General features: G+C 43.0%; 1 protein-coding gene across 1 annotated transcript in view; it reads left to right on the top strand.

Moving 5' to 3' along the window:
* PCDH15 (protocadherin related 15) overlaps nucleotides 1-26816 on the top strand; it is a 369222-nt gene that overhangs the window by 105506 nt on the left and 236900 nt on the right. The window contains exon 3 of the mRNA XM_041404901.1: nucleotides 2280-2398. Within this exon, the coding sequence (XP_041260835.1) occupies nucleotides 2308-2398 (91 nt within the window). The 5' untranslated portion in view covers nucleotides 2280-2307. The remainder of the gene's footprint in view (nucleotides 1-2279; nucleotides 2399-26816) is intronic.

Raw genomic sequence — 26816 nt, 5'->3', positions numbered from 1 at the left:
TCCCTGAGAGAAACTGATAGTGAGGAGAGAGGAGTTGGGTCTCTTCTCCCAGGGAACAGGTGAGAGGGTGAGAGGAAATGGCCTCAAGTTGTGCTGGGAGAGGTTTAGACTGGATATTGGGGAAAGGTTCTTCACGGAAAGGGTTGTCAAGCACTTCATGGAAAGGCTCTTCATGGAGAGGGTTGTCAAGTACTTCATGGAAAGGTTCTTCATGGAAAGGGTTGTCAAACACTTCATGGAAAGGTCCTTCATGGAAAGGGTTGTCAAGTACTTCATGGAAAGGTTCTTCATGGAAAGGGATGAAAAGGTTCTTCATAGAAAAGGGTTGTAAAGCCCTGGAAGGGGCTGCCCTCGGGCAGTGGTGGAGTCTCATCCTTGGAAGTGTTCCAGGCACATGTGGATGTGGCATTTGAGAACACGGGTTAGTGGTGACCACAGTGGTGGTGCTGCTGCTTGGACTTTATGACCTGAATGGTCTTTTCCAACCTGAAGAATTTTGTGATCCACAATTCCCTGCTGAATTTGGTCAGAAACAGCTGTAGCAGGGCAAGGGAAGAGAAGGAGGAAGGAGGATGCTTTGCATGGCTTCACTTCCTGGGTTCTGTGACCTGGAGCTGCTTTGTCAAGACAAATGTTGGTCTGAAAAGGGAATGAACAGTCCCATGAGATCTGTGCTGGGTCTTCCCTTCTTTCATGGCCAATACTGAAGTTCTTCCTGGAATTGCTGCCTGTTGCAGCCTACACCAACCTCTCCTGCTGCTAGACAGGTTGGGAAGAGTCCAACCTGAGGGGAAGTAGAGCTTGGAAAGGTCTCCCTCCATCCTGAACCCCTGGATGAGGAGTGGAGCAATGTGTTAAGTGTAGAATTTGAAAAGGTTTTGCTGCTGCCCTTTATTTCTCCAGCATGTTGGTATTATAATCCAATAAAGTCACCTGCAATCCATGGCTTTGACAAAGGGAAAAGGAGCTGTGCTTGATGTGGGGGAGCCTCATAAACCACAGGATATAATTACTGAATTTGGGAAAAACCTCTGATGTCCTGGTGATCCCACCCATGTGAGCTGTCCTACAAGCAAACTCAAATATATATATATATATAATTTATATTATCAACCACCTAGGAACTTTAAATACTTGAGTAAATATGGGCCACTCCATCTGGTTTATTACATTTCCCTACCTCCTCTCCTACTCCTGTGGAAAAAACCCTGCACGTTTTCCTCAAACTCTTGGCACACAATTGTTTTGTAAGTTCGTTTGATTTTTAATAAATGCAGTATTTTTTTTTTTATACAATAACTTGGCTTGTATTGCTGAAAATCTCTCTTCATTCCACGTTCCTGTCATTGTATTTATCCCGAACTTTTTAAATTTGAAGGAATATTTTAAAATAATTCAGTTCTGGGCTGCAGAATTGTGCTAATGCTTTTTATTGGAACCATGAACCAGAACTTTTTTTAACTATCTAATGTTCTGCACTCCAAGTGCACTTTGGAGTTCAGCCAGACCTGTCTTGGGGATTTTGGTGGGGGATTTTTTTGTTTGGGTGGTTTTTATTTGTTTTGGGGGCCTGGTGGGGAGGGAAGGGAGAGGGTTGTGGGGTTTTGTTTTGGGTTTTTATTTTTCTTGGGGGGTTTCTTTGCTTTGTGAGTTTGGTGGGTTTTTTTTTTTTGGTTTTTTTTTTTTTTTTTTGCTGGTTTTTTGGTTTTTTGTTTTGTGAATTTTTGGTGGGTTTTTTTGTTATTCTTTGTGGTTTTAATTTTACTTTGTTGATTTTTTTTTTCTGGTCTGGTGTTAGTGGTGTTTTTTAAATTTTCCTGGATACAACCCAACAGCCTGTGTCCTTAAAGAAGGCATCCTCAGGGATTATTCCCATTTTTCCCAGGCAATGCCTTTGAATCCCGGGTCCCTCTGGCTTTTTGCAGTGAACCCTCATTTTAATCAGTGCAATTTCTCTGCTACAATTGCTTCTCCAAAGTGCTTGAAAGCAGGAAGGATACCACAAATACTTTATTGCAGGGAAATTATGGAAATCAGACCTGATTTAAGCCAGAACCTTGCATTTTCTTGACTTGGAGGGTTGTGCATACACAGTAGTTGAGTTAATGAGTACACATATCTTGATTAATGCTAATGGGGTTCTACTTCCATATTTTATTTATATTAGTGACTGAAACAATACCATGCTCTTAGAGTCTGAATATCCCCTGTGAAAAAGTTTGTAGTGGCTCAGCTTTGTGCAGGTTGAGTAATAAATGTGTCAAATCCCTCTTTTCCAGCTCTGCCTTGAGTGAAGTTTGACAGAAAATGGTCCAGCAGCTTTGTCTCTGGAAATGGTTCACAGTGGGGACAGCACTCGCTGCTGTCCTGGCATGGGCTCTGGCCCAGAATGATGAAGGTAAGGGTTTGGCTGAGGGGTGGAGCTCTGGGAGGGCTGGGATGCCTCTGGAATTTCACTGGAATGGTTTTTTTTCCCCCAATAATTATTATTTGATGAAGTAGTTTGGTAGGAAAAGAGGTTGAAAGATAGGTCTGGGTGTGTTTTGTGTTTCGTGGCTGCAGCATCCAGTGATGATTGCATTTCCTGAAGCTGTTGATTTACCAGGCAAGGTAAAATCTTCAGTTATGGTTATTCAGTGTTGGACTCCAGCATCAAAATTGGTTTTGTCTTATTCATTGTGCAAGCTTTAACAGTAAACTTTGCTTTGTTCATAAATCAGTAGTTGTGGTTGGAACAGGAGATTGAAAGAATGGTTAATGACCAAGAATTTGGGTGAAAAAATCCACAGTGAGGGTTTTCTAGAGAAACAATACTTCAGGAACCCTGAAACATGGCACCAGTAGCTCATGTTCCTCCTCAGAGCATCTTGGTTAAATGTAATTAAAAGACAGCAGGAATGTGCCCTGCCAGTGATCTCTGGTAATTAACAATTACAGCCCTGGATAACTGATTAGGGTTTATTCTTTTGAACAATTTAACAGCATTGAAGGGCAAATTCTGTCAGAGTTGTTCCTGAATACTCCTGGGAATAATGAGTAGGATAAGTGAAAACTGAGTGTGGTTTCAGAATGTCTGTAATGAAGTTGCTCATTATCCATGGCACTCCACGTGGGTAGAGCTGTAATTGTACAAATTTATGACTTTGGCATCTGGATTTTGGTTTAAAAACCTCTATTTTGTCAGTTATGAAGTAAAATAATTTTGCTTTCATGGGAAGTCTTCAGTCCTGCTTGAATTATGCTTTGTTTTTTGCTACCTAGTCAAAAGTCTCTGTTTCTTGTTCTACTAATTGCTCTCCAAATGTCCTTTTATTCCCTTCCATCCCCCAGCCCAACCCTGCCCACAATGTACAAGAAAGCTAATTTAATTTTCTCCATTTTTACACCCTGTCATAATCAGTGTCACTCCTGACACTGAAGTGGACGAGCTGCTCATATTTCACATATTTGCTCTGTGCTGGGCTACAATTAACTGGATTTTAATCATTTATTGTAGTGCAGGAGTGGGGCCATCAGGTTGGTAAAGGTTGACCTTGGTGGTGCTTTGAGGAGGAAAATGCTGGTTTGGGTGGAGGAGAGGCAGCAGGGTGGCCTCTGGCATGTCCAGCAGCACAGGAGGACATGGGAGAGCAGTGGGAATAATGGTGGGAAGCAAAGCAGGATCATGGGGCTGTGGAGAGCCCACTGGGGAGGCTGAGAAAAAAAATCAGCACTTTTCAGTGGGAGTTTTATTTGTGCTCATGCTGGCAGCATCACATCTCTCCAAAAAGGCATCTTTGAGAAGAATAAAATGAGGATTTTTGGTTGAGGATCCATTTCTAGTTAGGCTTGAGTGATAGTGAAGTGTGCAAAGCACAGATGGCCCAGGCAGGACAGGAGCAATTTGATCTCTTGGAGGTTTCCATTTCTGTTCCTTTGTGCTCATATGATAGATTGTCACCTCTGTGTCCTTATCCCAAGATTGTTCAGTATCCTTTTTCTTCCAGGTGATTTAGAGGAAGGGAAGGGCCACCACTCTTTAATGGCAGTGTCCTGTGACTGAGTAAATACAGCAACTCCCTTACTTCAAAGGGGTCTGAACATAATTTTTGGGTGGATTTTTTTAGCCTGACACATGCCAATTTATTTATCACAGAAACCATGCTTGATTTTTATCCTTGGTAATGTTCTCTTACATGACCTGAACAGGGCAGCTTTGTTATAATGAGTATACATTTGCTGGCTGTAGCCAAAATTCTTGCTGCATTTTCAGGGGGACAGTTCAGAAATGCTGTTTTTTGAGAAACATTCAGCATCCTTATACAAACTTAACTGATTTCTTCCCCCGTACTGTGTTCAGGAAAGGGTATATGTAGCTAACAGCACTTTGGATAAATATCACAGGGGTGTAATAGAGAAAATAGAGCTGGAAATGCATTTAAGCCAAGGTGGGGGACCGGTGACTCAGCAAATGGCACCCAACTAATGAGGCAATGCTTACAGGAATAATTACTTGGAAATATGTTTCTTACAGCTTAATAGAAAACTCTGTTTAGGGCTGGGCCTGGAGGAGTTGTGATGTGCAGGAACAGAATTTGTAACCTGAAATATAACATAGAAAAGATGTGCACTTCTGGCAATTGCCATTTCCAACCAGCATAGTTCTCTTAACAGCAGAATAATAAATATAAATAAATGAAAAATCAGCTCTGGCAGAAATTATGGGCTATTTCTTTGCAGCCAGCATGCCAATCCTCCATTTTCCTGGCGGGAGCTGTGGATGTTGACTCAGTTTCTTGCCCTTCTTGCTGCATTTTGCTGCATTGGCTCCTAATTTCTCTGTTTCACATGTTTTACCTGACCTCCCGTGCCACCAAATCCTCCCCAGCCATGGCAATTAATGATGTCCCAAAGTAACTTCATCCAGGAGTGCCTTGGTCAGGCTGCTTTTTTCTTAGACTTCAGGAGTAAGTTTCCCCAGGATCCCATCTGCTCCTGGTGAAATTCAAGTACCTCCCATCAACTGTAGTCCCTTTGTATTTAAACCCACCCCCTAATTATTAAAAACCCCAATACTTTTGTTACAGAGCCATGCCATCAGTCCTAATTTGCTGTTAATGTGCCCATTCATTGTTTAATTTCAATTCTTTCATCCTGTAATCCTTTTGTTCAATCCTGTGGTGCACCAGAATAAATGTTAGGCTTGAGTGTGGATGGGGAATATTGTGAGTATTTTTGGTTTGGTTTTCTGAAAGGAAGAGATCTGGTTTTACAATTCCTGCTGTTGTCTCTCTTCCAGACAGGAGAAATACTGCAAAGCTTGGAATTTTTTTTCATAATATTTTAACTTAAGTAAAAGTAGAATTGTCACTTGTAGCTGTGCAATATGTGAAATTAGGTCAGCTGAAGTCTTTTATTTTTCCAGTGCTGCTTTATTGAATTCAGAGGAAAACTCTGAGGCTAAAGCAATCAGGGAGGAGGAAGGTGGAAACACAGGATCAAATTTCTCCCTTTTTTTCTTCTCTCTAATCTAATGTGTATGGCAAAAAAAAAAAAAAAAAAAAAAAAAAATTAGCAGCAGTTTTTGGCCAGCAAAGAAGGCCACTGAATTCAAAACTTTCAACTTTCTACACTTTCATGCCAGACCAAACCAATCCAGCAGCAATTATTTGCCAATTAACATATTTAATTATGTTGAGTCCATACTTTTCATGAAAATACAAATGTGAGCTGGGGGGGCACCAATAATTTATTGTTGACTCTTAAAAGATGAATAGAAGGTAAAAATCATTCTGGTCCCTTCTAAAAACCAAAAGCAAATGTGGAGATCCACCCACAAAATTTGCAAAGGATCTGTTCTTGGGGTTTTCAGGAGTGGTGTAATGGGGCTGTGACTTGTGGGAATCTGTTTCATACCATGGAATCTTTGAAGGGTTTTTGAAGATTTTTTGGGGGTTTCTTTTAACCTAAAGTTGTTTTGCACTTTTTTTATACATGAATGAAATGAACACGTGAAGGTCCTTATATTTCTCCTGAAGATCTATAGCTTTAAAAGAAGAATAGTAACAAAAATCCTGAATTCATCTGATCAAAGATGAGCCCATCCTGGTCCTTTTGCTATCTTGTAAATTTGGGTTGTGTTTGAGGGGGTTGATGTCACCCGTCCCTCACATTCCCCTGACCCAGGGACCTGTCACACACCAAAAAGTACTGAAGTAATTACTGTGTTTGATGTGGAGCCAGTGGAACCACAGGATGGTTTTGGCTGGAAAAGATCTTGAAGAGCAGCAAGTTCAACCATAATGCTGGGGATGAGGACTTCTAGAAGCCTTCACTCCAGAAATCTCCTGGAGCTGTTCCATGAAATCATCCCTTCTGACTCACTTGAGGAATAATACTTGTTTATCCCAGAAGAGATGCAAACAGGATGTTGGACGTATTTCTCTTGGCATGTATGGCTAAGGAATGCTCTCTTGATTATTTAATGTTGGTTTTTTCAACTCTGTTTGGACTTATCACTGTAGTTCTTCCAATCTTCTGGTTTCAGACTCATTTCCTTCCTTTTGCTTCCTTTCTGCTTGACTGTGGAACAAGAGATGAGCCATGGACACCTGCACCGTGGGATATGGATCTCACTGCTGGCTCAGTGGTTTTGTTTCATTCTGAAACGAAATTTCACAAAATGAAACTGAGGCTAATCAGAAGATTTGCTCATCCAAATATGGATTTCCTTTCCTAAGTGTTCAGCAGATGGGTATTTTTTGTCAGAATGTAATAAAAAAAAACCCCCACTTAAATGGTCTTTGTCACTTCCCTGAGTGGGAGTGTCTTTTTAAGTAAGTTTTTTCTTTCTGTGAAAAACACAACTGTTCACTTTTGCCACCAAGACTTCAAACCCCTTCACCTGTTTTTCAAGGCCCCCTCTATTAGTTAATATCTTTATTCAGTCTAACAATCTGCTACAAAAACTGAATCACTGAGGGGTCTTACAAATCACCTTAAGAGGCTATATTAGAAAGAAAATAGTTTCAGATCTTGATCTATTACTGCTGGGCAGGAAATTAACTGGGGAAAATGCACATTTGAGTACCTGGAGCTCATTGATCATTCCCTGAGCCCAGCACTGTACAGGTACAGGGAGAGGAGAGAAATGCCACCAGGTTCTTGCCTGAGGGAATGCGTCTGTTCTTGGGAACAGGAGTCATTTGTGTGTTTTATGGGCACTTGCTGCGTTTGGTTGGGAGCTGTGCCCGTTATTCCTACAGGGAAAAGAGCTCTTCTTGATGTAGGTGGGTTGTAGTGGAGCCATTAAGTTCCTCTGAAGGGTTTAGTTCTTCAAAGTGTCTTTGAGTGCCACCAGCAGCACTTTGAGGTGACAGAAGATGAATTTCCCTGTGGTGAGAGGTGAGTTAGTCACAAAATAGGGGCACTGAAACGAGGTGCATCTCAGTTCATGTGCAGATTTTAGCTCCGGTAAAAGGGACTGAGTATCCTGGGATCCCCCTGTGGCTGTGCTGGAAGGGATGAGGCAGGAAGCTGCTTCTGGAGAAGGGGGAAATCACAGATCTCAACAGCCTTAGAACCACCACAGTGGGATCTGGCTAGGAATGAGCCTCTTCCAGGCACTGGACTTCCAAAATTTTTTTCTGCTACCAAGTTGAGCAAGGGCCTGGAGCCTCTGGGTGCCCAGGAAAGGCTGAGGGAGCTGGGGCTGCTCAGGCTGGAGAGGAGCCCCAGCTGAGAGGGGCCCTCAGGCCTGGCTGTCCCTGGCTGCAGGGAGGGGCAGAGCAGGGCCCAGGCTCTGCTCCGGGGCCCAGCCATGGCACCAGAGCCACGGGCAGGGCCTGAGCCCAGCCATTGCCCTGCACAGGAGGCACAACTTCTTCCCTGGGCAGTGCCCAGCCCTGAGCACATTGCCCACACAGCCTGGGGGCTCTCCTCCCTGGGGCTGTGGCAGAGCTGTGTGCACACAATGCTGTGCCCTGTGCTCTGGGATGGCCCTGCTGGAGCAGGGAGGTGACACCAGCTGCCCACTCAGCTCCCTCAGCCTCAGCCACCCTGGGATTTTATGTTTCTCCTGCCCATGTGTTGGATTGTTTGGATTTGAGGCTATCAGACATCGATGCTCTTTGATTCCTTTAGGATTTAACTGTCCTGAGCCATCCCTTGGTGAGGGAAGGCTGTGAGAACTGAGTTGGTTCTTTTCCTAGGGCTGGGTTCCTCAAGGTGCTTCTCCCACCTGGAAAGTGAACTCTTGATGCAGGAAAAGCAGAAACCCCCCTAAAAGTGCCCTGGAACATCTTGTGCCCCCTCCAGAACTGTTGCTCACACTTTGGGACTTGCCACTCTAGCTCCAGTGATACTTTTAGGGCCGAACTCCTAAAAAACATCAATCACTGTGTCTGTGCACTCATATGTTGGTTGGTAGCACTGTGTGTGAGCTCTTCATTCATGAAGACATTTTGTATCTGTTCCAAGCAGCAGGAAGACTTGCAAGGCCGAGACTTTTCCTTTCTGGTTTTCTCTTCAGCAGAAACACATTTGCAGCTTAGTCGGGCTACTAGATTTTAGTACTAAGGCAGCTCATATAATTGGAATCTCTTTCTTTACTAGGAAGCCCTGAAATGTAAATATTTTAACTGGAGGAAATCAGGCTTTGACGTTCTCTTTGGAGGGCAATAATTTAACTAGTTTGACTTTCAAAGAACTGAGACACTTCAACTGGCAGGATTTAAAATCTGCCTCAGTGTCATGTCTTTCATCTCATACTCCACCAGTAATATATGTTGCCTGTTCAATTTTAGTTTTTATTCGCAATATTGTATTTGTAGCAACAGTTTGGAAGCACAGAATTCCTGTCTCTTGGTTACAGGGAAGGTTAGGAATCCTTTCTTTACCTGCTGCCCCTGTCATGTTACTTTCTAACCTCCTTCTCATTTCTCCTTGTCTCTAGCACTAAGAATTATTTTCTGAATCCTTATATGAGACTGTCACATGTGGACAGATAAACTGTGATAGAAATTGCCTCCCTCTTACTGTGGTTTAATTTGGTTTTTTATAAGTAGCTGTTTTAAAAAAGGCACAGGAACTTCAGTTTGATCAAAACTTGTTTTTGGAGGATTTGATTTTCACATAACAAGAACAGACTCAGGGCTGTATCCCCCAGGACATGGGGTGTGTGTGTTCTGAATCACTTCAAGTGCCAGGAACTTCCTTGTTGATGGTGATGATGGACTCTTCCTGCAGAAGGCTTTACACAGGGGTCTGGGTTTTCCAGAGCCTCTGGAAAGTCTGGACTTTTGCAGGGGCTGAGTTCCTGCCAAGGCCAGCAGGATCTGTGTCCAGAGAGCCCTGGAGGAGCTGGAGCTCCAGGAGCAGCTGAGGGAGCTGGGGAAGGGGCTGGAGCCCCAGGAGGGGCTGAGGGAGCTGGAAAGGGGCTCAGCCTGGAGAAAAGGAGGCTCAGGGGGGACCTTGTGGCTCTGCACAACTCCCTGCCAGGAGGGGACAGCCAGGGGGGGTCGGGCTGTGCTGCCAGGGAACAGGGACAGGACAAGGGGAAAGGGCCTCAGGCTGGGCCAGGGGAGGCTCAGCTTGGACAGCAGCAGGAATTTCTGCATGGAAAGGGTGCTCAGGCCTTGGCAGGGGCTGCCTAGGGAGCTTTGGAGTGCCCATCCCTGGAGGTGTCCCAGGAAGGGCTGGAGGTGGCACTCAGTGCTCTGGGCTGGGGACAAGGTGGGGAACAAAGTTGGGCTCAGAGATCCTGGAGGGCTTTTCCAGCTTCAGGGATTCTATGATCTCTGCTGTTGTGTGTAGCAGGAGCCACCTCCTGTGGCTGGGCAGTAACCTTGAGGGCTGAGTTCTCCCAGCTCACTTGAAGGAGTTCATTTTACAGTGATCATTTTCACATTAGGGCATCATTACTGCTCAGCTGTTGTCTACCATTAAACACAGGCAGGGCTTTTTCTGACTGAAGCTCATGGAAACTCTGGGATTTTACATGCAATGCTCATGGTGAAGAAATATCTGGGGATTTAAACCAAAAACCCCAAAATCCGCCCCCCCTCCCCAAAACCCAAAGCTAAGCTCTCTCCCCCATGCCTTTTCCACAGACACTGCTGTAATTTTTGAATACCCGGGTGTGATCACTCCCAGCCAAACACTTTTGTCTCTTCTGGAGAATCTCTGTTGGAAGACAATAATTTTCCTTTCTGGTTCCCCCCCCGTTTTTTTTTTTTTTTTTTTTACATGCTGAAAAGAGAACTTTTGGACTAGGTTGGAAAAAATAGTAAGGAAAAAACCCTCTGTGCTTTGCAGTATTTATTAGACAGTGTATTGAGGCATGGCAAGTTTTAAATTGGCAGGGAGATGAACACCTGATATATGTAGGCAGAAATCAAATGTTTAAATAATGCCAAATTATCCTGCTGCACATTTTTTAACATGACTGAAATGGGAAGGGCCAAGGAGATGGGGAAGGAAGAAAGGAGAGAAAATGTGGTTTTCAGTTGAATTAGAGAGAAATGGGATTTCTCTGCAATTGAAGGCTCAGTTCTAGTGTGAATTATCCTGGAAAGCTAATTTGCACAGGAAGAAGGTTGTGGTGAGAGTTTGTGTTTGCCTTCAATATGGTTTCAGCTCCCTTTTGTGAATTTAATGGTGCTCCATGATCACTTCTCATTTCAGGAGCATCTTACTGGGATTTAAATTCAAGGAATTGCAACCTCTTGGGCATCTTTAAATGTTCAGAGCAGGAGACCATAGAATCCCAGAATTATTTAGGCTGGAAAGGACCTCTAAACCTGAGGCTGATCCCCACCTTGTCCCCAGCCCTTCCTTGGACACATCCAGGGATGGGGAATCCAAAACTCCCTGGGCACCCGCTGCCATGTCAGACATATTTTGGTTCTGTACCAGAATATCTTCATTTTAGTCTCTGATTTATAAGGTGTTGATTTTGCCAGCAATATTGATACAACATGAAATATTTGATTTATTTGTCCCTTTTGATTTGATCTGCTGGGCAAGTCTGCCATGGGATAATTTTGCAAATAATTTCTTAGCAGAGCTGTTTGAATGGAATTATTTGATCCTAGAGGGAAACACAGAGTGTTAAATATCTTGGGGCTCCCTCATTTCAACATTTAATTTGATTTCCCAGCTGGTCTTAACTTAAACCAAGGTTTCTGGTGTTCCCTGGTGTCGCTTTTCTCTATGACCAGTTGGCCAGTGCGGCCTAATTGTGTTTCTTGAGAAGTGGCCAGGCTTTTGATTCAATTCCAAATAACACAGCATGAAAATTGATTACTACAAAATCATAGGAAATTTTGAAAAAAACAAGAGGAAAAAATAAAACCAAAGAAAACAGAGTGGAGTAGGTTTTTTTTACTCCACGTAATGGTGCTGGATGAAAGTTTCTGGTGTTTGAATTCTATTTTCCCATCTTCTAACATAAAAAAACAATGGATTTTTCTATTGTTTTATTTTACTACTGTTAAGAGATTTTACTCTTTGCCAAAATTTCTTGACTCAGACGTTTTGTTCGATAAAATGGTTGGGGTCTTGCCACCTGAACTATTATAAAGCTCACTGTGCTGCTGTTTTGTTTAGAAGGTGAAGTTTCACATCCACAAGTCAAAAACTTCAGCTTTGCTCTTTCTTCAATTTTTTTTTTTAAGCCTTCCAAATTTTCCTTTACTATTTTTTATTGCAAAACTAATTGCACAAATCTGGACAGTGTTCTTTGTGATCTTCTGACAGTTTGAAGGGTTTTGTGCTAAATATAAAACAAAAGCATTTTGTGGAGAGGGACTTTTCATGAGGATGCAGAGTGACAGGACAAGGAGGAATGGCTTTAAGCTGGATGAGGGCAGGGATGGATGGGATATTGGGAATTAGGAATTGTTCCCTGGCAGGGTGGGCAGGCCCTGGCACAGGGTGCCCAGAGCAGCTGTGGCTGCCCCTGGATCCCTGGCAGTGCCCAAGGCCAGGCTGGACTTTGGGGCTTGGAGCAGCCTGGGACAGTGGAAGGTGTCCCTGCCCATGGCAGGGAGTGTAACTAAAAATAGCCTTTAAAAAAGTCCCTTTCCACTGAAATTATTCTATGATTCTGAACAGTTACTCTGTTGTTACACAACAGAAGCACAAAGGAAGCAGGTTCTTCAATGCTTTGGGGTGTTTTTTAAGGATACTTTGGATTTTTTTGTTGTTGTTGTTGTGTTCATAGAAATATTCAGAAAACTCCAAGTTAATGCTCCTAATCCATCTATCAAACAAAAGCCTCTCCTCACTCTGCAGCACTGTGCTCCACAGGATTCACTGCTGCCCCATTTAATTGGGATAGATTTCCTACCAGGACAAAGGTACTTTGTGAGTTTATCATAAGAATCAGATCTTATAGAATATGGTGTTTCTGTGAAGGGGGAACTATAAACAAAATCTCTATCAACAAAGCCAGCAAAATAACATCTCTGAGTGATTGATGGCTGCTGTGGAAATAAATTCAAGGCTGTGAAAATTTCCTTCAGTTGCTTATGTTAGAAGATATAAGATATATGGGATGATCAAATACAAATGATGTGCAAGTGCATTTTTTGTATTATTTACAAAAGGAAAAAAGAAAAAAAAAACAGTAAAGGGTGAAACTGTAACTCAGAGAATGGGCCTCTGTTTTCATTTAATGATGTCAGGCACATGAGCAATTAAGAAGTTGTAATCAAATGGAGCTAAACAGGATGATACAGCCTCCTGCCTCTGGAATGCTGCTCCAGTCAACTGCTCCTCATAACTCCAACTTGATCTGTTTAGGTAAGAGAATCGGTGGGGACAGTGGCACAGGCAGTCGTTTTCCAGCTCCAGGGGCTGTGCACTTTGCTTTCCAAGTTAAGTGCTTTTTTTCTGCTCAGGAGTTGGTGATTAACAGGTGAGGAGAGGCTCTGCGTTTGCAAGAAGCCTGATTGTAACAGAGTATTTTAAATATCATTGAGCTGCTCAGTATGCAAACTCACTCCACATAATCACTGACCCCACTCTTGTCTGCTAATTAAAATAGTTATAGACAAACTGCCAGAGGAAGGCAACCTCTGAATGGCTTCAGATAAACAACTGTTTTTTTCTTTATCCAGAACTAAACCCATCATGAACCAGAATCTTGCCCCCAACCAAAAACAGCACTTAATTTTAAACTTAAAGAACATGAACAATCACACACAGAAAATAATAAAGAGCTCCCAGAGCTGTGCTCAGTTGTTTTCTCACCTACCCTGTGGATAGTACCTTTGTATAATTAAGTACTGGAGGTCTGCAAAGAAAATACCTTATCTGCTTGTTCTTCCCGTGTAATCAATGGCTTGGGATTTATTGTGCAGCTGGTTAATACAAAATTCATCAAGCTCTCCATTTCAGCCAGCCTGGAGCTGGAGCAGAGGCTGAGAAGCTTCATGTCAGGTGTGCTGCCTCTTTATCAGTCTCTGTAGGTGAGATAAAATCAAAAAACAGGGCTCCAAAAACTGAAGGGAATTAGGAGGGGAAGAATTTGGGCATTACTGAATGCTAAGAAGACTTTAAATCCTACAGAAATACCCATGCAATTGCTGTCTCATCTGCAGGATTATTTCCTGTGCTATCTCTGAGGGGAAAACCTTACAGGAAGGATTTGAAAGCTGCCCTGAATCCTTTTATTTCCAGCTATTAGAAATTAAACTGAGTCTAGCTTTAGGCGTCGCTTTGTCCTCCTGCTGGTGGCCTCTGTGTAGCCTGTGGGTCCAAATTACTGGTGTGTTTTTATGAATTATAATTTCTACAACTAAAAACAAACACGTTATTTTTGCTGCCCATCCTTGCTGATGGAAAACTTCCCTGGATGTGCACCTGGACTGGGCTGACCTAGGAAGGACAGCTCCTAATCCTGTCCTTTCCAGGCAGGTGCTGCTTGGAGAAGGCTTTTATGTGTCCTTAGGTCTTTGGAAGGAGCACTGATAGGCAGAGCTGAGATTCCTTTGGCACTTCCCATTTTCCATAGGAGCCAAAACACTGAGCAGAGTTGTATCCTTACAGGGGGAGATGATCAGTCTTAATATCTGCCAGCAAATATCCTCTTTATTCATTATTAGTAGTATTTTTTTAATTTATTGTCTTTGCAACAAGGAGCTGAGTTGCATTTTATGCTAATGTACATGTGTAAATTAAAATGAAATTAATGTACTTAGGTAAACACACACAAAATGCAAGTTCAGCTTCTTTCCAGCACCAGGAGCAAAATTTTTGGGTTTTTTTTTCCTACCATTTCATAGAGTCATTGAGGTTGGAAAAGCCTTCCAAGACAAGGGAAGGGAGTCCAAGCTGTGGCCAATGCCCACCTTGTCCCCAGCCCAGAGCACTGAGTGCCACCTCCAGCCCTTGCTTGGACACCTTCAGGGATGGGGACTCTACTGCTGCCTTTTAGGGAATGATATTTTTTCCATGCCTTCAACTCTCCTGAGAGGGGAGCCAGACAGAGAGATTTTGATGGTAATCAGGTTGTCCTGTAAGGTGTTTATTTTTGAAAGTGTTTTCTAAGGAGGTAAAAATGGAGAAGTAAATATTTCCAGGCTCTGGAGTCAATATTGCAAGGGATATGAAATGTCTTTTCCAATGTAGCAGAAACCCAGTAACTCTCTCCTTGCAATTTATCAGCTGGTTGACGATAAAGGTTTCAGACAGCAGATGAACCATGCTTACATTTTATTTTCAGCACGTTATTAAAGAAAAAATAAGCCACAAAAACACCCCATCCTGACTCAAGTTTTTGGAAGGAGTATTTTAGTGTTTAGAGCCTGGAGAGTCCACACAGCAGCAGCTGTGATAGGACAAGGGGGAATGGCTTCTCACTGCCAAAGGGCAGGGTCAGATGGGATATTGGGAATTAGGAATTGTTCCCTGGCAGGGTGGGCAGGCCCTGGCACAGGGTGCCCAGAGCAGCTGTGGCTGCCCCTGGATCCCTGGAAGTGCCCAAGGCCAGGCTGGACTTTGGGGCTTGGAGCAGCCTGGGACATTGGAAGGTGTCCCTGCCCTGGATGGGCTTTAAGGTCCCTTTCAACCCAAGCCATTCTGGGATTCCATGATCAGCCTGTCTGATTTTAACATCACTTTTTGGGAATCCTCTCCAGGTGGATGCTTGGGAGCACAATGAACTGGCAGGTGCTGAGTCCAACAGTCCTTTGTCCCATCCCATAATTCCTCCCTCACAGAGTTGCTTTACAGAGGAGATAGCTGTAAAACCTTCCATTCTTTAAAATAAATCCTAAATTGGTTCAAAGGCAATCAAAGGCTCTCACCATTTTGCAATTTCCAGACAGTTTTGGATTAATAGGGCCCAAACTTTCCAAAGATGAGGATAAGGAGATTGTGGCAGGAGTAAGAGAGGATGCCAGAGATCTGTCCATCCATCTCAGGATTCGGTATGCTTATGAAATAGGCACTTAAGAAAAACAAAGTTTTAAGTCCCCCGCTTCATGCTTTTCACCAAAAGGTTTTTCTAACAATAAATTTGAAGGAAGCACTGACTTTGCATTCCCCCTTTCTCTTGCTGTTGTCTGGGTTGGGTTGGGCTTTTTTTTTTTTTTTTTTTTCCAAATTTGGCGATATTTTGTGAATTTACCTGAATATGTGAATGATAAAATGTGGGACAGGGAGCCAAAGCACATCTCCTGTAACACATTGTGGACTGGGAACAATTTTAACTACAAAACTAAGATAACCTTGGTTTTCACTCAATAAATTAGATCTCCAAAGTGCGCAGCTCACCAGGAGAGCCACAAATAACTCTCTGTAGCTCTCCAGCACTGGAGTCTACGTTGCTTCCCTAATTAACTCAGGCTGTTTGAACACAGGCTGGCTCTAGGATGGTCAGAAAGCAGCTCAGGCTTCAATTATTGAACCCATTGGACCATAATTCATTAATAGACACTTCCAAGGGTGACACTTCTTGGGAAGTCTCCTTATTCCACATTCTTCATGGATGGGGAGCACACAAATGGCTGGGACTCAGGAGCTGTACAATGTCTTAGGTGCCTTCACCTTTTTTGAGGGGGAGAAAGGACCTTCTGTGACTTTGGAGCCTGTTTTCCTCTCACACCCTGAGAGGGCAGCACTTTCCATGTCCTTGGCTGGGCAATTTTTCCATCCCTGACCTTGTGCCAGCATCCTCTGTGCAAACTTTATGAAACCTCCAGTGTAAGTAGGAAGTTCATTCCCTACCATTTCCTGGGTTCTGCCACTGCATGTCTGCCTCGAAATGGGCTTAAAACCAACATTTTGGCCCTGTGAGGCTTTTTTTTGGTTACTAATTTTGGATACTTAAAATCTATAAGCCTTTCCAGAGCACAACACCCTGTTTTAGCTCATGACAACATTCAGTGGGAATTAAATCATGGCTTAGTTAAGCCACAGTACCAAGGTCCAGCCTTTGAACATCCAGGTGAGATCTCAGTGGTTGTTCCTGTAGGGACAGAATGAAGAATTCCTTGCTTTCAGGTAGATAATTCAGGACAGTCCCGTGACTGTAGGATGTGTTCCTCCAGAACAGGGTTGTATTTTTGGGGAAAGATGGGGAAAATGGCATTGTTTTAAATAAGATGTACTTGTGGCAATCTCTTTGTCTGGGTATTTTTAGCAGGGTCTAAGGGAGAGTTTGAGGAGCTGAGGGAATTGAGTATATTTTAGGACAAGGGGATGTCTTGGGATGGCAAAGCCGCATCCTCACCTTCTGCCACTGCTGCTCGAGGACCTGATTAAATTACAGGAAGATGTTGATCAACACTGCCTTCATTAGAGATGTCAGGAGACAGCTATTTATAGGCACAATATGTAAATCTCCCCAAATAGGTGGTTAATTCTCTGGAACACAAACAATCCTAGGAGTGGCAGCTTAATTAGCACCCGTTTTCCTGGGTTACCTGCTGGAGACTGGCACCAAGGGGAAGGTTCTGGAATTATTGGAATATTTATAGCCTTGGAGAGGTGACTGCAGAGGAGCAAAATTGTTCTACCAGACACTGACAACTTGATTAATTTTTTTTAATAACATGTGGATGTTGTTAATTTTTTAGGCTGAGGGCAGGGGTTTAGAATCTTAAAACCCCAGAGTTGGAGGTTTCATGTCTGTGTAGTTCTTTCTACCCCAGTTTATAAAGTGCTGCTTTTTAAAGGAATCCACTGAAATCACAGCCTCAAAAATACATTTGATGGTATTCATGTGGTATTGAAATATTTTAAAATGTGACATCTGTTTTAACAGAGAACCATATACCTGTGAACATATAAAAATTCCATGGAGGTTTTTTTTTCCCTAAAATTAGTTTAAAAATTACTTTTAATGCTTCTTTCTCTCACCTCGACTCATTGCCATCAGTTCTGTGGAACACAAACTGAGGTTTTTCTGTGCCTGTTTTAGACATATAGAAATCTGGACTGAAACAGGAGAAATTCTTCAGGGAAAGATGAGAAGCCTGGTTATTAAATATGATTGTCAACCTCAATATTTAACCTAAGATGTAAAACTGACAAATTTACCCTTTAGGTACATGGCAAGGATGAATATTATTGGCTAACGTCATGTTTCAGTTAATAAATGGCAATTTATTTGATTATAAAGAAATTCCAACAATATGAAATGTTAGGAGTATCTCCAACTGCTTTTCCCAAGTTGCTTTTATTACTGGTACTACAGCAGTCAAAATTTACTTTAAAAGTTGCTTATAGTACCAAGAATGAGTTGAAGTTCCAAAATTTTTCATCCTCCTCTATGAGAACTCTGTCTTAAATGCATTACAGGCATAATAGGGAAAATGCAATCTCAACAAATATTGAAAATAAGATGAAGTTTGAATGCTGGGGGCAGAGGAATGGTTAAAAGCAGGTTTAATCAACTTTTGAAAGCACTTCTGAAGATATTGCAGCTTCTCTCGACTTATCCAGTGCTTTTTAATGGTCTTAAAAATGACTTTTGGTAATGGTAATTTTAGCTGCTGCTTGGCATAGTATCATGTTTTTATGTGCTTTACAGTGTTTTCAGGCACAAGTATGATTTTAAAGACTCCTGTCAACTTCAAAACTGCTTGTAAAATGGGGAGTTATTTCAATCTAAAAGCACAAAGTATGAAAGAAGGATGGCTCTGCATTCATCTCAAGCTGTAAAAATAAAATAGCGAAGCACAGCACTGGCAATTTGCAGGTCCCAAACGCTTTAGAGATACTGTATCTGTAAATAAAATAAAGAAAAAAAAGTGGCAGAATAAAACCATGAGATAAATTGGCTGATCAGGTTGCAATGTCCTGAAATGGAACAGGAGCTTTTCATAATGGTCTTTATTTGCTTTTTGTCTTTTTTTTTTTTTTTTTTTTTTGTGCTAGATTGTCCCACAGCCTCACTTTTTGTCCAGTTCAAATCAAACCCATCCCCAAATTCACCTCTCCCTAGAGCCTTGGAATGCCTAAGCTCCAAATTTTAGAGCAGAGCTTAACTCTGATCAAAGCACACAAACTCTGGAGGTTTAAGCAGGATCTCAAATGTGTTTGAATCAAGCTCAGGTTTGCCTTCCCAAACTCTCCAATAAGGGATTTCTCTCAGGAAGAGCTGCAAACAGCCCGTGAAAGCCCTTCTTATGCCATTTTCAATGCAGAGCCATGGCAGCACAAGCCAGCTAATGTAAAAGGTTATGCCAAGCTCCTCCGAAACTGCCCAGCTGTGGAGCTGAATGGCCACACAGGAAACAAGGCGGGGCATTTTCCCCTGCGGTGGGGTTGCTTGGTTACTCCGTTTAAATGTATGGCTCTATGTGGCTCTTTATGAGGGGACCCTCCGTTTGTAAATGGAGTTTTAGAGACTCTTTCATGGCTGTGTTTTTCCCCCTGAGTGTTCCCTGCTGAATGGAAGTGGAGGTAAGGACAAAGCACTGCTTCCTTCAGGAGCAGCTGGGGCATTTTGGAGAATCAAGTGCAGCTGGGAGCAGAAATACCTGTTCAGGCAGAGAGAAATGTGAGGTGCTTTAACTCAGCCTGCAAGAATTTCATTCCTGGCCTCTTCAGGTTGCAGAAGCTGCTCTCGCTTTCCCAGGCATTGCCAGCTCCCAGGAGCTTTGCTGGTGGTTTCAATCCATAAAAGACCCCAGGCTGGGGTTGTGAAAGATGGAGATTGCTTGAATTGTGCTCTATCAGCAACTTGTCCCATCACCAGCTCCCTCAGGGGCACAACTGCCCTCGTGGCACTTGTTGTGCTGGCAGTGTTTTAGTGAATCACTGGCCTTTAGTTCTGGCCTTGTTCCATCCTGGATCATGTGTGCCGCACACACAAACTCTGAATTTCCAGCTGGCAGTCAGTCAGAAATCAAGTGTCTGTTTCCTCATTAAAAACTTAATTCTTTATTTAAAATGGCCACAGTATTATTGGGTACTCAGGTTTGAGGATGGGACTTAGCGATTCTCACTTTGTGTCTCCAAGACTTCTCTAAGTATTTGATGGGCTTAACCATGTAGAGAAATGGGGAGAAAAGCCTTTAAATACTTTGAAATTGGAGAATGTTTGGGTTGGAAGGGACATTAAAGATTCAAAATTCCAGCCCCTGCAATGTCAGGGACACCTTCCACTGTCCCAGGTTCCTTCAAGCCCCAATGTCCAGCCTGGCCTTGGGCACTGCCAGGGATCCAGGGGCAGCCCCAGCTGCTCTGGGCACCCTGTGCCAGGGCCTGCCCACCCTGCCAGGGAACAATTCCTTCCTGATATCCTTCTAAATTTCCCTTGTGTCAGTCTGAACCCATCCCCCTTGTCCTTTTACTCAGTTCCTGTTGCAGGGTCCCTCTCCAGCTTCCCTGTGTCCCTTCAGGTCCTGAAAGGAGCTGTGAGGTCTCCACACAACCTTCTCTTCTCCAGGCTGAGCAGCCCCAGCTTTCTCAGCCTCTCTTCATCTCTGACTCTCCAAACTCTCACAAGCTCTTTTCTTTCCCTCTCTAAGATGGAAAGGGTCGCGGTTGAAGAAAAGACTGTCCATGAAACTAAAACTGGTGAATGTTGAGAGTTGGCTTTGTTTAATTCTCTGGAGCTAAATTAAAATGCTTATAAAATGCTTTACAGAGGGAAAGAAGCAATATAACAAGTCCAGACTTTTTGTTCCCCTCTAGGTCCTAGGAAAGTTCCCTCTGATTTTTTTGAACTCTGCTGCCACTCTGTAGGAAATAATTTGGACTTGCTTGCTGGGTCAGGCTTTTTCTAGCATCAAAGTTGTCATTGCCTCCTTCCCACAGAGGTTCTCCATGTTGGATGTTGTGCTATCCAAGGTGTTTTCTTTCACACGCATATCAAATAAAGTGGCTTTAGTGGCTCCTTGAAGAATTTTCCATTTTGCCATTTGTCTTATCGACAGCTCACAGTCACTGAAGCGGATCAGAGCCCTGAATTCGCCATAAATTCTTGTTTGCTGCAGTGTTTGGGGATGATAAAGTGGTTTATTGGAGACATGGAGGGAATAGAAGGTCGGTAGGGAATGGTTGTATGCTGCTTCTTCCTGCACTGTGATGGGGTGGTACCATGTGAACAAGCCATGACTTGTTCAAATTAAGCTTGCTCCAAGATGTTCTGGATGCTGCACAGTCTCATGGATTCAGGCAGAGTTTGGAAAAATTACCAAAAAGACAAATTTTAGAGTTAATAGTTTGTTCTTTCCTGTTTTGGGGGCAGCCCTAGGAAGTAAGGGATTGATGCTGAGGAGCCTTCCACAATTACTGACAAGGTTTAGAGTATGATCTTCATTCCAGTTAAAAATAAAAAATGAACTTTTTTTCTGCCAACAAATAAAATAATTTCCTTCGACAGTTAGTGGGTAGAACTTTATTAAATGGAAAGTCTTTTCAATTGGGCTGAATATCTGCTAGGAACTGAGTCAGGGGTTTGAAATTGCCCATTGCACTCCCTGTGACTGTTTAAATAAAAACAAATGCAACAATTTATCTGACTAAATAAAAGCAAACTTGAATATAAGACAAATAATGAAATAATTCAGAGTAATGATTGAGTGTTTCTGCAGCAGCTGGAAGAGGAGTTGGTGATTAACATGTGGAAGTGGATTTTTTTCCCAGTTTTAATTCAGGAGTGCTCAGGAGGAGATTGCAGTTACTTCCAGAATCATGTCCGAGGAAGGTTCAGGTTGGCTGTTTTCCCCAGGAAGGTTTAGGCTGGCTGTTTGTTTTCCAGATGATGATTGTGCTGTTCTCCCTGAAGAGCTCCTCACTTATTTTTTGTGTCAAGGTGAAATTCCTTTTGTCTTTGGAGGGGTAGGACTAAGTTAGGGAATTTTTTTTCTCACAGCTGTGCTCTGTTAACGCAAATACAAATCCCCTCTCGAGTCTTGTGGGAGACTTTTTGTGCTTGAAGTCACTTAAATTTTTAGGGCTTTAGGGCCAAGCTATTTTTCTTAATAAACTTTGAAGCCATGTGACACGAAGACCAGAACAGCCCTCTCCTGACACTGCTCCCACGTCATTCAAATGTTTCATTGAGCTGGAATTTAGAGGTATAGGAAGTATGAGTGGTTATTTGGGGTTTCCAAGTGACTGTGTTTGGTAGGGGGAGTATAAATGCAATTTGGATGGCTGTGACTCCTTTACCTTGATGCTTGCATTGTCAGTCTCAGCGTGTGTGAGGTTCAGCTGTCCCTGTGAGGGTGAGCATGGGGCCTCTCAGAAATGTGAGTGTGGGCTTCTCACAAAAGTTTCTGAGGAGAGATTTGCAAAAGCTGCTGCAGCCTGGTAACTTCCACGCACAGAGAGTGGTGTAGGAGTTCAGGTGTCTCCAGCTACTCCTTAACCTGTTGTTCATAGAGGAGGGTGTCCCTGCCCATGGCAGGGGTTGGAAACTGAGGATCCCAAAGGTTCTTTGCAGCCCAAACCATCCTGTGAGTCTGAGAGTCCCTGGGAGCAGGGAGCAGTCTCTGAGTGACTGGGAGCAGGAGACCAGTGTGGAAAACCCAGTGAAAGCCCTTTCTGGAGGAACTGGTGCCTTTGGAGGTGGCAGTCCCCTGGCAGAGGGGCTGTGAGGATGCAGATGGTCTTTGGGATGGTGGGAATGAAGAGAAGAGCTCCAGAGGAGAAAGGGAGCTGCTGCAAACCCCCATAGTTTGTGGGGCAGGGGTGTTTGGAGGGGACATTTGGCTGTCAGGCAAACCCCAGCTTGTGTGACCACGGACTCACAGGGTGGTCTGGGTTGGAAGGGACCTCCAAGACCATCCAGTTTTTTACACCTCCCACTGGAGACTCTCCTGTCAGGTGTCTGCAGACCTCTGGATGTTGCCTGTTGGTTCCACACACAGGGAGTTTGTCATTAGCTGGTTCATTATCCATTGTTTTAATTTCTATAGATGTTTTTAGCTGTAAAACAGAGAGAAGTTCTCCAAGGAATAGGAATGCTGGATGGCAAGGGGATTTGAAGGGGTTTCAAAGGTGGAAGGAAGATGATCCAGCAGGTCTCTGCTGGGAAAATACCTGATTATTCAAGTTGTTGTGTTTGTCTGTGCTCAGGCTGTTTGACCTTGCTGAGTGTCTCACCTAGGACAGTGATTGAGCGTTTCCTCTGAGCCATCTCATTAAAAATAATTAGAAATTAAAATAATGAAAATTAGCCAGCAGAAACCAAATAGAGCTGAGCCTTGACACCGTTACATGGAGAGTTTGCTAAAGAGGTTCTCACTTTGCTCCCAAGGAGAGAGGCCCTTTGTTTATCCCCTTCTCTTGATTAAAGAAGGGTAAAGGCAGAAGCACTGTTAGGAAAAAAAGTGAAGTTAACAACAGGAACAGAAATTATTTGCTGCAAGGTCTTAGGAAAGCCTTCAGAGCTTCTTGTTTTATTTAGTAAGTTCTATTTGCCTTTCCTGTAAGGAGTTTGGGGCAGGGTCACTGCTGCCTCAGGATTCCATTTACCAGCATTGCTGCCTAAACATAAAATGCATCATGAAAACTGTAGGGAGGGAAGCTCATTTATGGAATGCTTTTCGTTTTTAAAGTGTGTTGGATTTATCATGATTTGACTTCAAAAACTACTCCATTATGCCCAGAAATTTCAAGGACAACTTGTTTTTTTGTTCAGAAAATTGGAACAGAGGCATGTTCTGGTAATACATTCTGGTAATAAACTGCAATGTAAAATTGGAAGAGGTAAAATAATGGCTAAAAGAGTTCTACCAAGGTCCATACACTGACACGGAGCACCTTTCTGCTCTTTGGGTTTAAAGTCTTGTGGAAATATTTCCTTCCTAAGTCACCTTTGAGGCTGCAGTTATTCTGTGCTTTTTTTGGGCTGAATAAAGCAGTCTTAGTTATTATCTGAAATGATTTCTCTTGAGGATCATTTAAACAAAATACTGGAGGAAAAAATTGAGAGAAGTGGAGCGAGTCCTGAGGAGGCCATGGAGCTGCTCCAGGGCTGGAGCCCCTCTGCTTGGGAGAGCTGGGGGTGCTCACCTGGAGAGCAGAAGGCTCCAGGGAGAGCTCAGAGCCTCTGCCAGTGCCTAAAGGGGCTCCAGGAGAGCTGGAGAGGGACTGGGGACAAGGGATGGAGGGACAGGACATAGGGAATGGCTTCCCAGTGCCAGAGGGCAGGGATGGATGGGATATTGGAAATTAGGAATTGTTCCCTGGCAGGGTGGGCAGGCCCTGGCACAGGGTGCCCAGAGCAGCTGTGGCTGCCCCTGGATCCCTGGCAGTGCCCAAGGCCAGGCTGGTTATTGGGGCTTTGAGCAGCCTGGGACAGTGGAAGGTGTCCCTGCCCATGGCAGAGGAGGCACTGGATGGGCTTTAAGGTCCCTTCCAGCCCAAACATTCTGGGATTCTCCTAAAAACAGAGCCTCTTTCATGTAACAGCACTGAGGACAATTTCCTAAGGGACACTGCTCATTGGTGTTGCTCTTTATCTTAAGGAACTTATTCTTTCCTCCTTGCTAATTTACCCAAGTGTATTTCCAGAGAGCTTCTACTTTCCTTGATTAAAGAAATTCCAACTTCTGTCTTCTTTTTAAGACAGACTCTCCATCCTCCTGATGATGGCAATAATTTTTCTCTGCACCTGGCTCAGTCCAAAGTTGTTTTTGCTTGTCCTCAGGAATTCTCACTGCCTCTGGCTGGTGCCTGGTTGTAGAGCACCGTGCTTGAGCTTAGGGTTTTTTAAACCCATACTGCTGCTTATTGGTTATATTTTGTGAGCGGGAAAAAAAAGGGATTCCTGTATATTTACAACATACTACTTGTCTTCAAAGTTTTAAATTAAAACTATTGTCTCTCAATTGGAAATTTGTGTCAGACTGCAGTTTTAGATTGATCTGTTCAGGGCGTGGTGATGGATGTGGAACTGAGTCTGTGGCTTTGTTAGGTTTGTTCCTGCAGAAGGGAAGGGTCAGGTGGCAACAACTGAAAAAGGAGGTTTGGGTAGTGCTGGCATGGTGAAATTATTTGAAATAATTTGTAAACTTTTATCCATGCAATAAAACTTATTTTCTTCACAAATCTCTTACTGGTGCTATGGGGTAATCCAGAAGTTTCCCACTCCCCCCCCCCTCCTATAGTTCAGGCTCTTCCTCTAATCTCTTCACTGAAATTTATCTCATGATAAATTTTCTTGCTTCACCTGCTCACAGCTGCAATAAATCCTCTGAAAATTGCTGTATTTCAGTGGCCAGTCCTGCCTTTTCTCTGAGACTCCCAAGATCCACACTGGAATGCTGAATATTCCTTTTAAATGCACTATACAATGTTTTGTTTATCATTCTGGAAATTCAGGTGTGTTTGACGGAAAAGCAGCTTTGGGAAGAGTTGTTAATGTGAACATGTGATTTGGCTTGTAATTTTGATATTTTTTTAATTGAATATAAACTAGAAGTTGGCCTGATTTGGCTGAAACTTTCACTGGTACACCCAGCAGGGAGAAAATACCATGGAAACAGAGAAGATGGGGGAAAATCTCATGGAGTTTTTTTAAAAAATGTTGATTATTCTTTTATTAAGATTTATGCAATTTTTAGACTTAAAAATTGTCTCTGCTTTGGATTTTTATTTGGTTATTTAGTTTGGTTTTTACTTTTATTTTTCTAGTCACTGTTGTGCGGGGTATATCAGGGCTATTCCTGAAAACAAAGTTGCTGTAGAAGTTTCTATTGTTGAGCTTCTTTGCCCTAATTAAGAGTTTGCTGAAGGGTCCTTCAGTTCCCCAAATCCTAAACCTCGACAAAATGAAAACATACATCTCTAGAAAAAAGTTAAAGTTGATTTTGTTATGACCCTGGAAGGTTTATTGTATCTAGTGAAAAAATGAGAGCAGGGAAAAAAAAAATAAAAGGCCATATTTCATATAGATAATGCAAACATTTCTTATCTGCCCACACAGTGTGCTCGTAGGAAAGTACAGTGGTATGAAAGATGTGGTTTTCCTGGTGATTTATTTGCTCTGTTAAATCCTGCAAAACAAAAAAGCTTTAAAATAATAGTTAATTTAATTCTTAAAAATCAAACAAACTGAAAATTTTCAATTGTTATGTATCAAAGTAGACTATATAAGAATGAAAGGAATAGGGAGGGAGAGTTCATGCATTAATAATTTTATTTAGACTGCCTAAGGCACTTTGAAATGGTGAAGTGGGCATGGAGGTATTTGGTCACAGGTTGGGTTTGGAGGTCTTGGAGGTCCTTTCCGACCTGAAGGATTCTGTCACAACAAACCCAGTCTGGTGGTGGATCTCTGAGGGGCACCCACAGCAGTTCCCTGTAATCCTCAATATCTGTATGGGGGAAAGGATGGTGGCCCTGTGGGCAGCCCTGGAGGCACCTCTGCAGTGCTGTGTCCAGCTCTGGGTGCTGAGCACAGCAGGGCCAGGAGCTGCTGGAGCTGAGCAAGGGCCGGGAGCCTCTGGGTGCCCAGGAAAGGCTGAGCTAGATTAGAAGGTATAATTTCACCAAAATGGAGTTTGGTTAAGCTGTGCATCAGAGGAGCCTCCAAGTCTATAAGATCATGAGCAACCTCACATAGTCCTGAGTGGTGAATTGGGAAGGAGAATGGTTGTCTCTTTTCTCACTGAGTCAGTGAGGCTCTTGGAAAATTAAAAGCTCTTCCTAATGAACTTTTATTTCCATGTGCTTTCAAGGGGATAGTGGTTTTCTGCTGTTTGGTGTAGAAAACCTGATTGGTCCTAAAACAGTCATCATATGTGGTGATCATGCTTTTATGTATTTTAAAGCTACACTTATGCATTTGCTAGCTCTGCATGTACTGCTTGATATCTTTGAACCTCTCTTTTAAGTAAACCAACAAACTCTTACTTATTTTCTTTCGTTATTCTGCTCTGCTTCCATTGATGACTCTAAACTTTTGACTCCAGACTGGCAATATGAGGGTAAGATGGCAAAATATGACTTCCTGAACATTGCTCGTCTGCTTTTCTTTTGTGTTCTCCTTAGAGTTATTAAAATTCCATTCACTAAGTAGATCCCTTTTGTTGCAATTAAACACAAATTATGTTTGTTTCTGTTGTGAAGCTTTAATTATGATTTATACCTTTCAATCATTCCTTTGTTATGTCTTTGGGTTAAATTACCATCGTATTCCCTGTGTCCTGACACACACTGAGATTCCTGATGGGATCTCTAGAGCAAAACACAAACAGATTCATTAGTGTAGCCATCCAACTGGATCATGGTGGAATGTGACAACAAACTTTCCCTGGTAGGGTGGGCAGGCCCTGGCACAGGGTGCCCAGAGCAGCTGTGCCTGCCCCTGGATCCCTGGCAGTGCCCAAGGCCAGGCTGGATGGGGCTTGGAGCAGCCTGGGACA

The sequence above is a fragment of the Onychostruthus taczanowskii genome, unplaced genomic scaffold (genome assembly GCF_017590055.1).
Source record: "Onychostruthus taczanowskii isolate IOZ18803 unplaced genomic scaffold, ASM1759005v1 scaffold22, whole genome shotgun sequence".
Lineage (NCBI taxonomy): Eukaryota > Metazoa > Chordata > Aves > Passeriformes > Passeridae > Onychostruthus > Onychostruthus taczanowskii.
The sequence above is the reverse complement of the archived record's forward strand: the minus strand, read 5'-3'. Positions and strand labels throughout refer to the sequence as shown.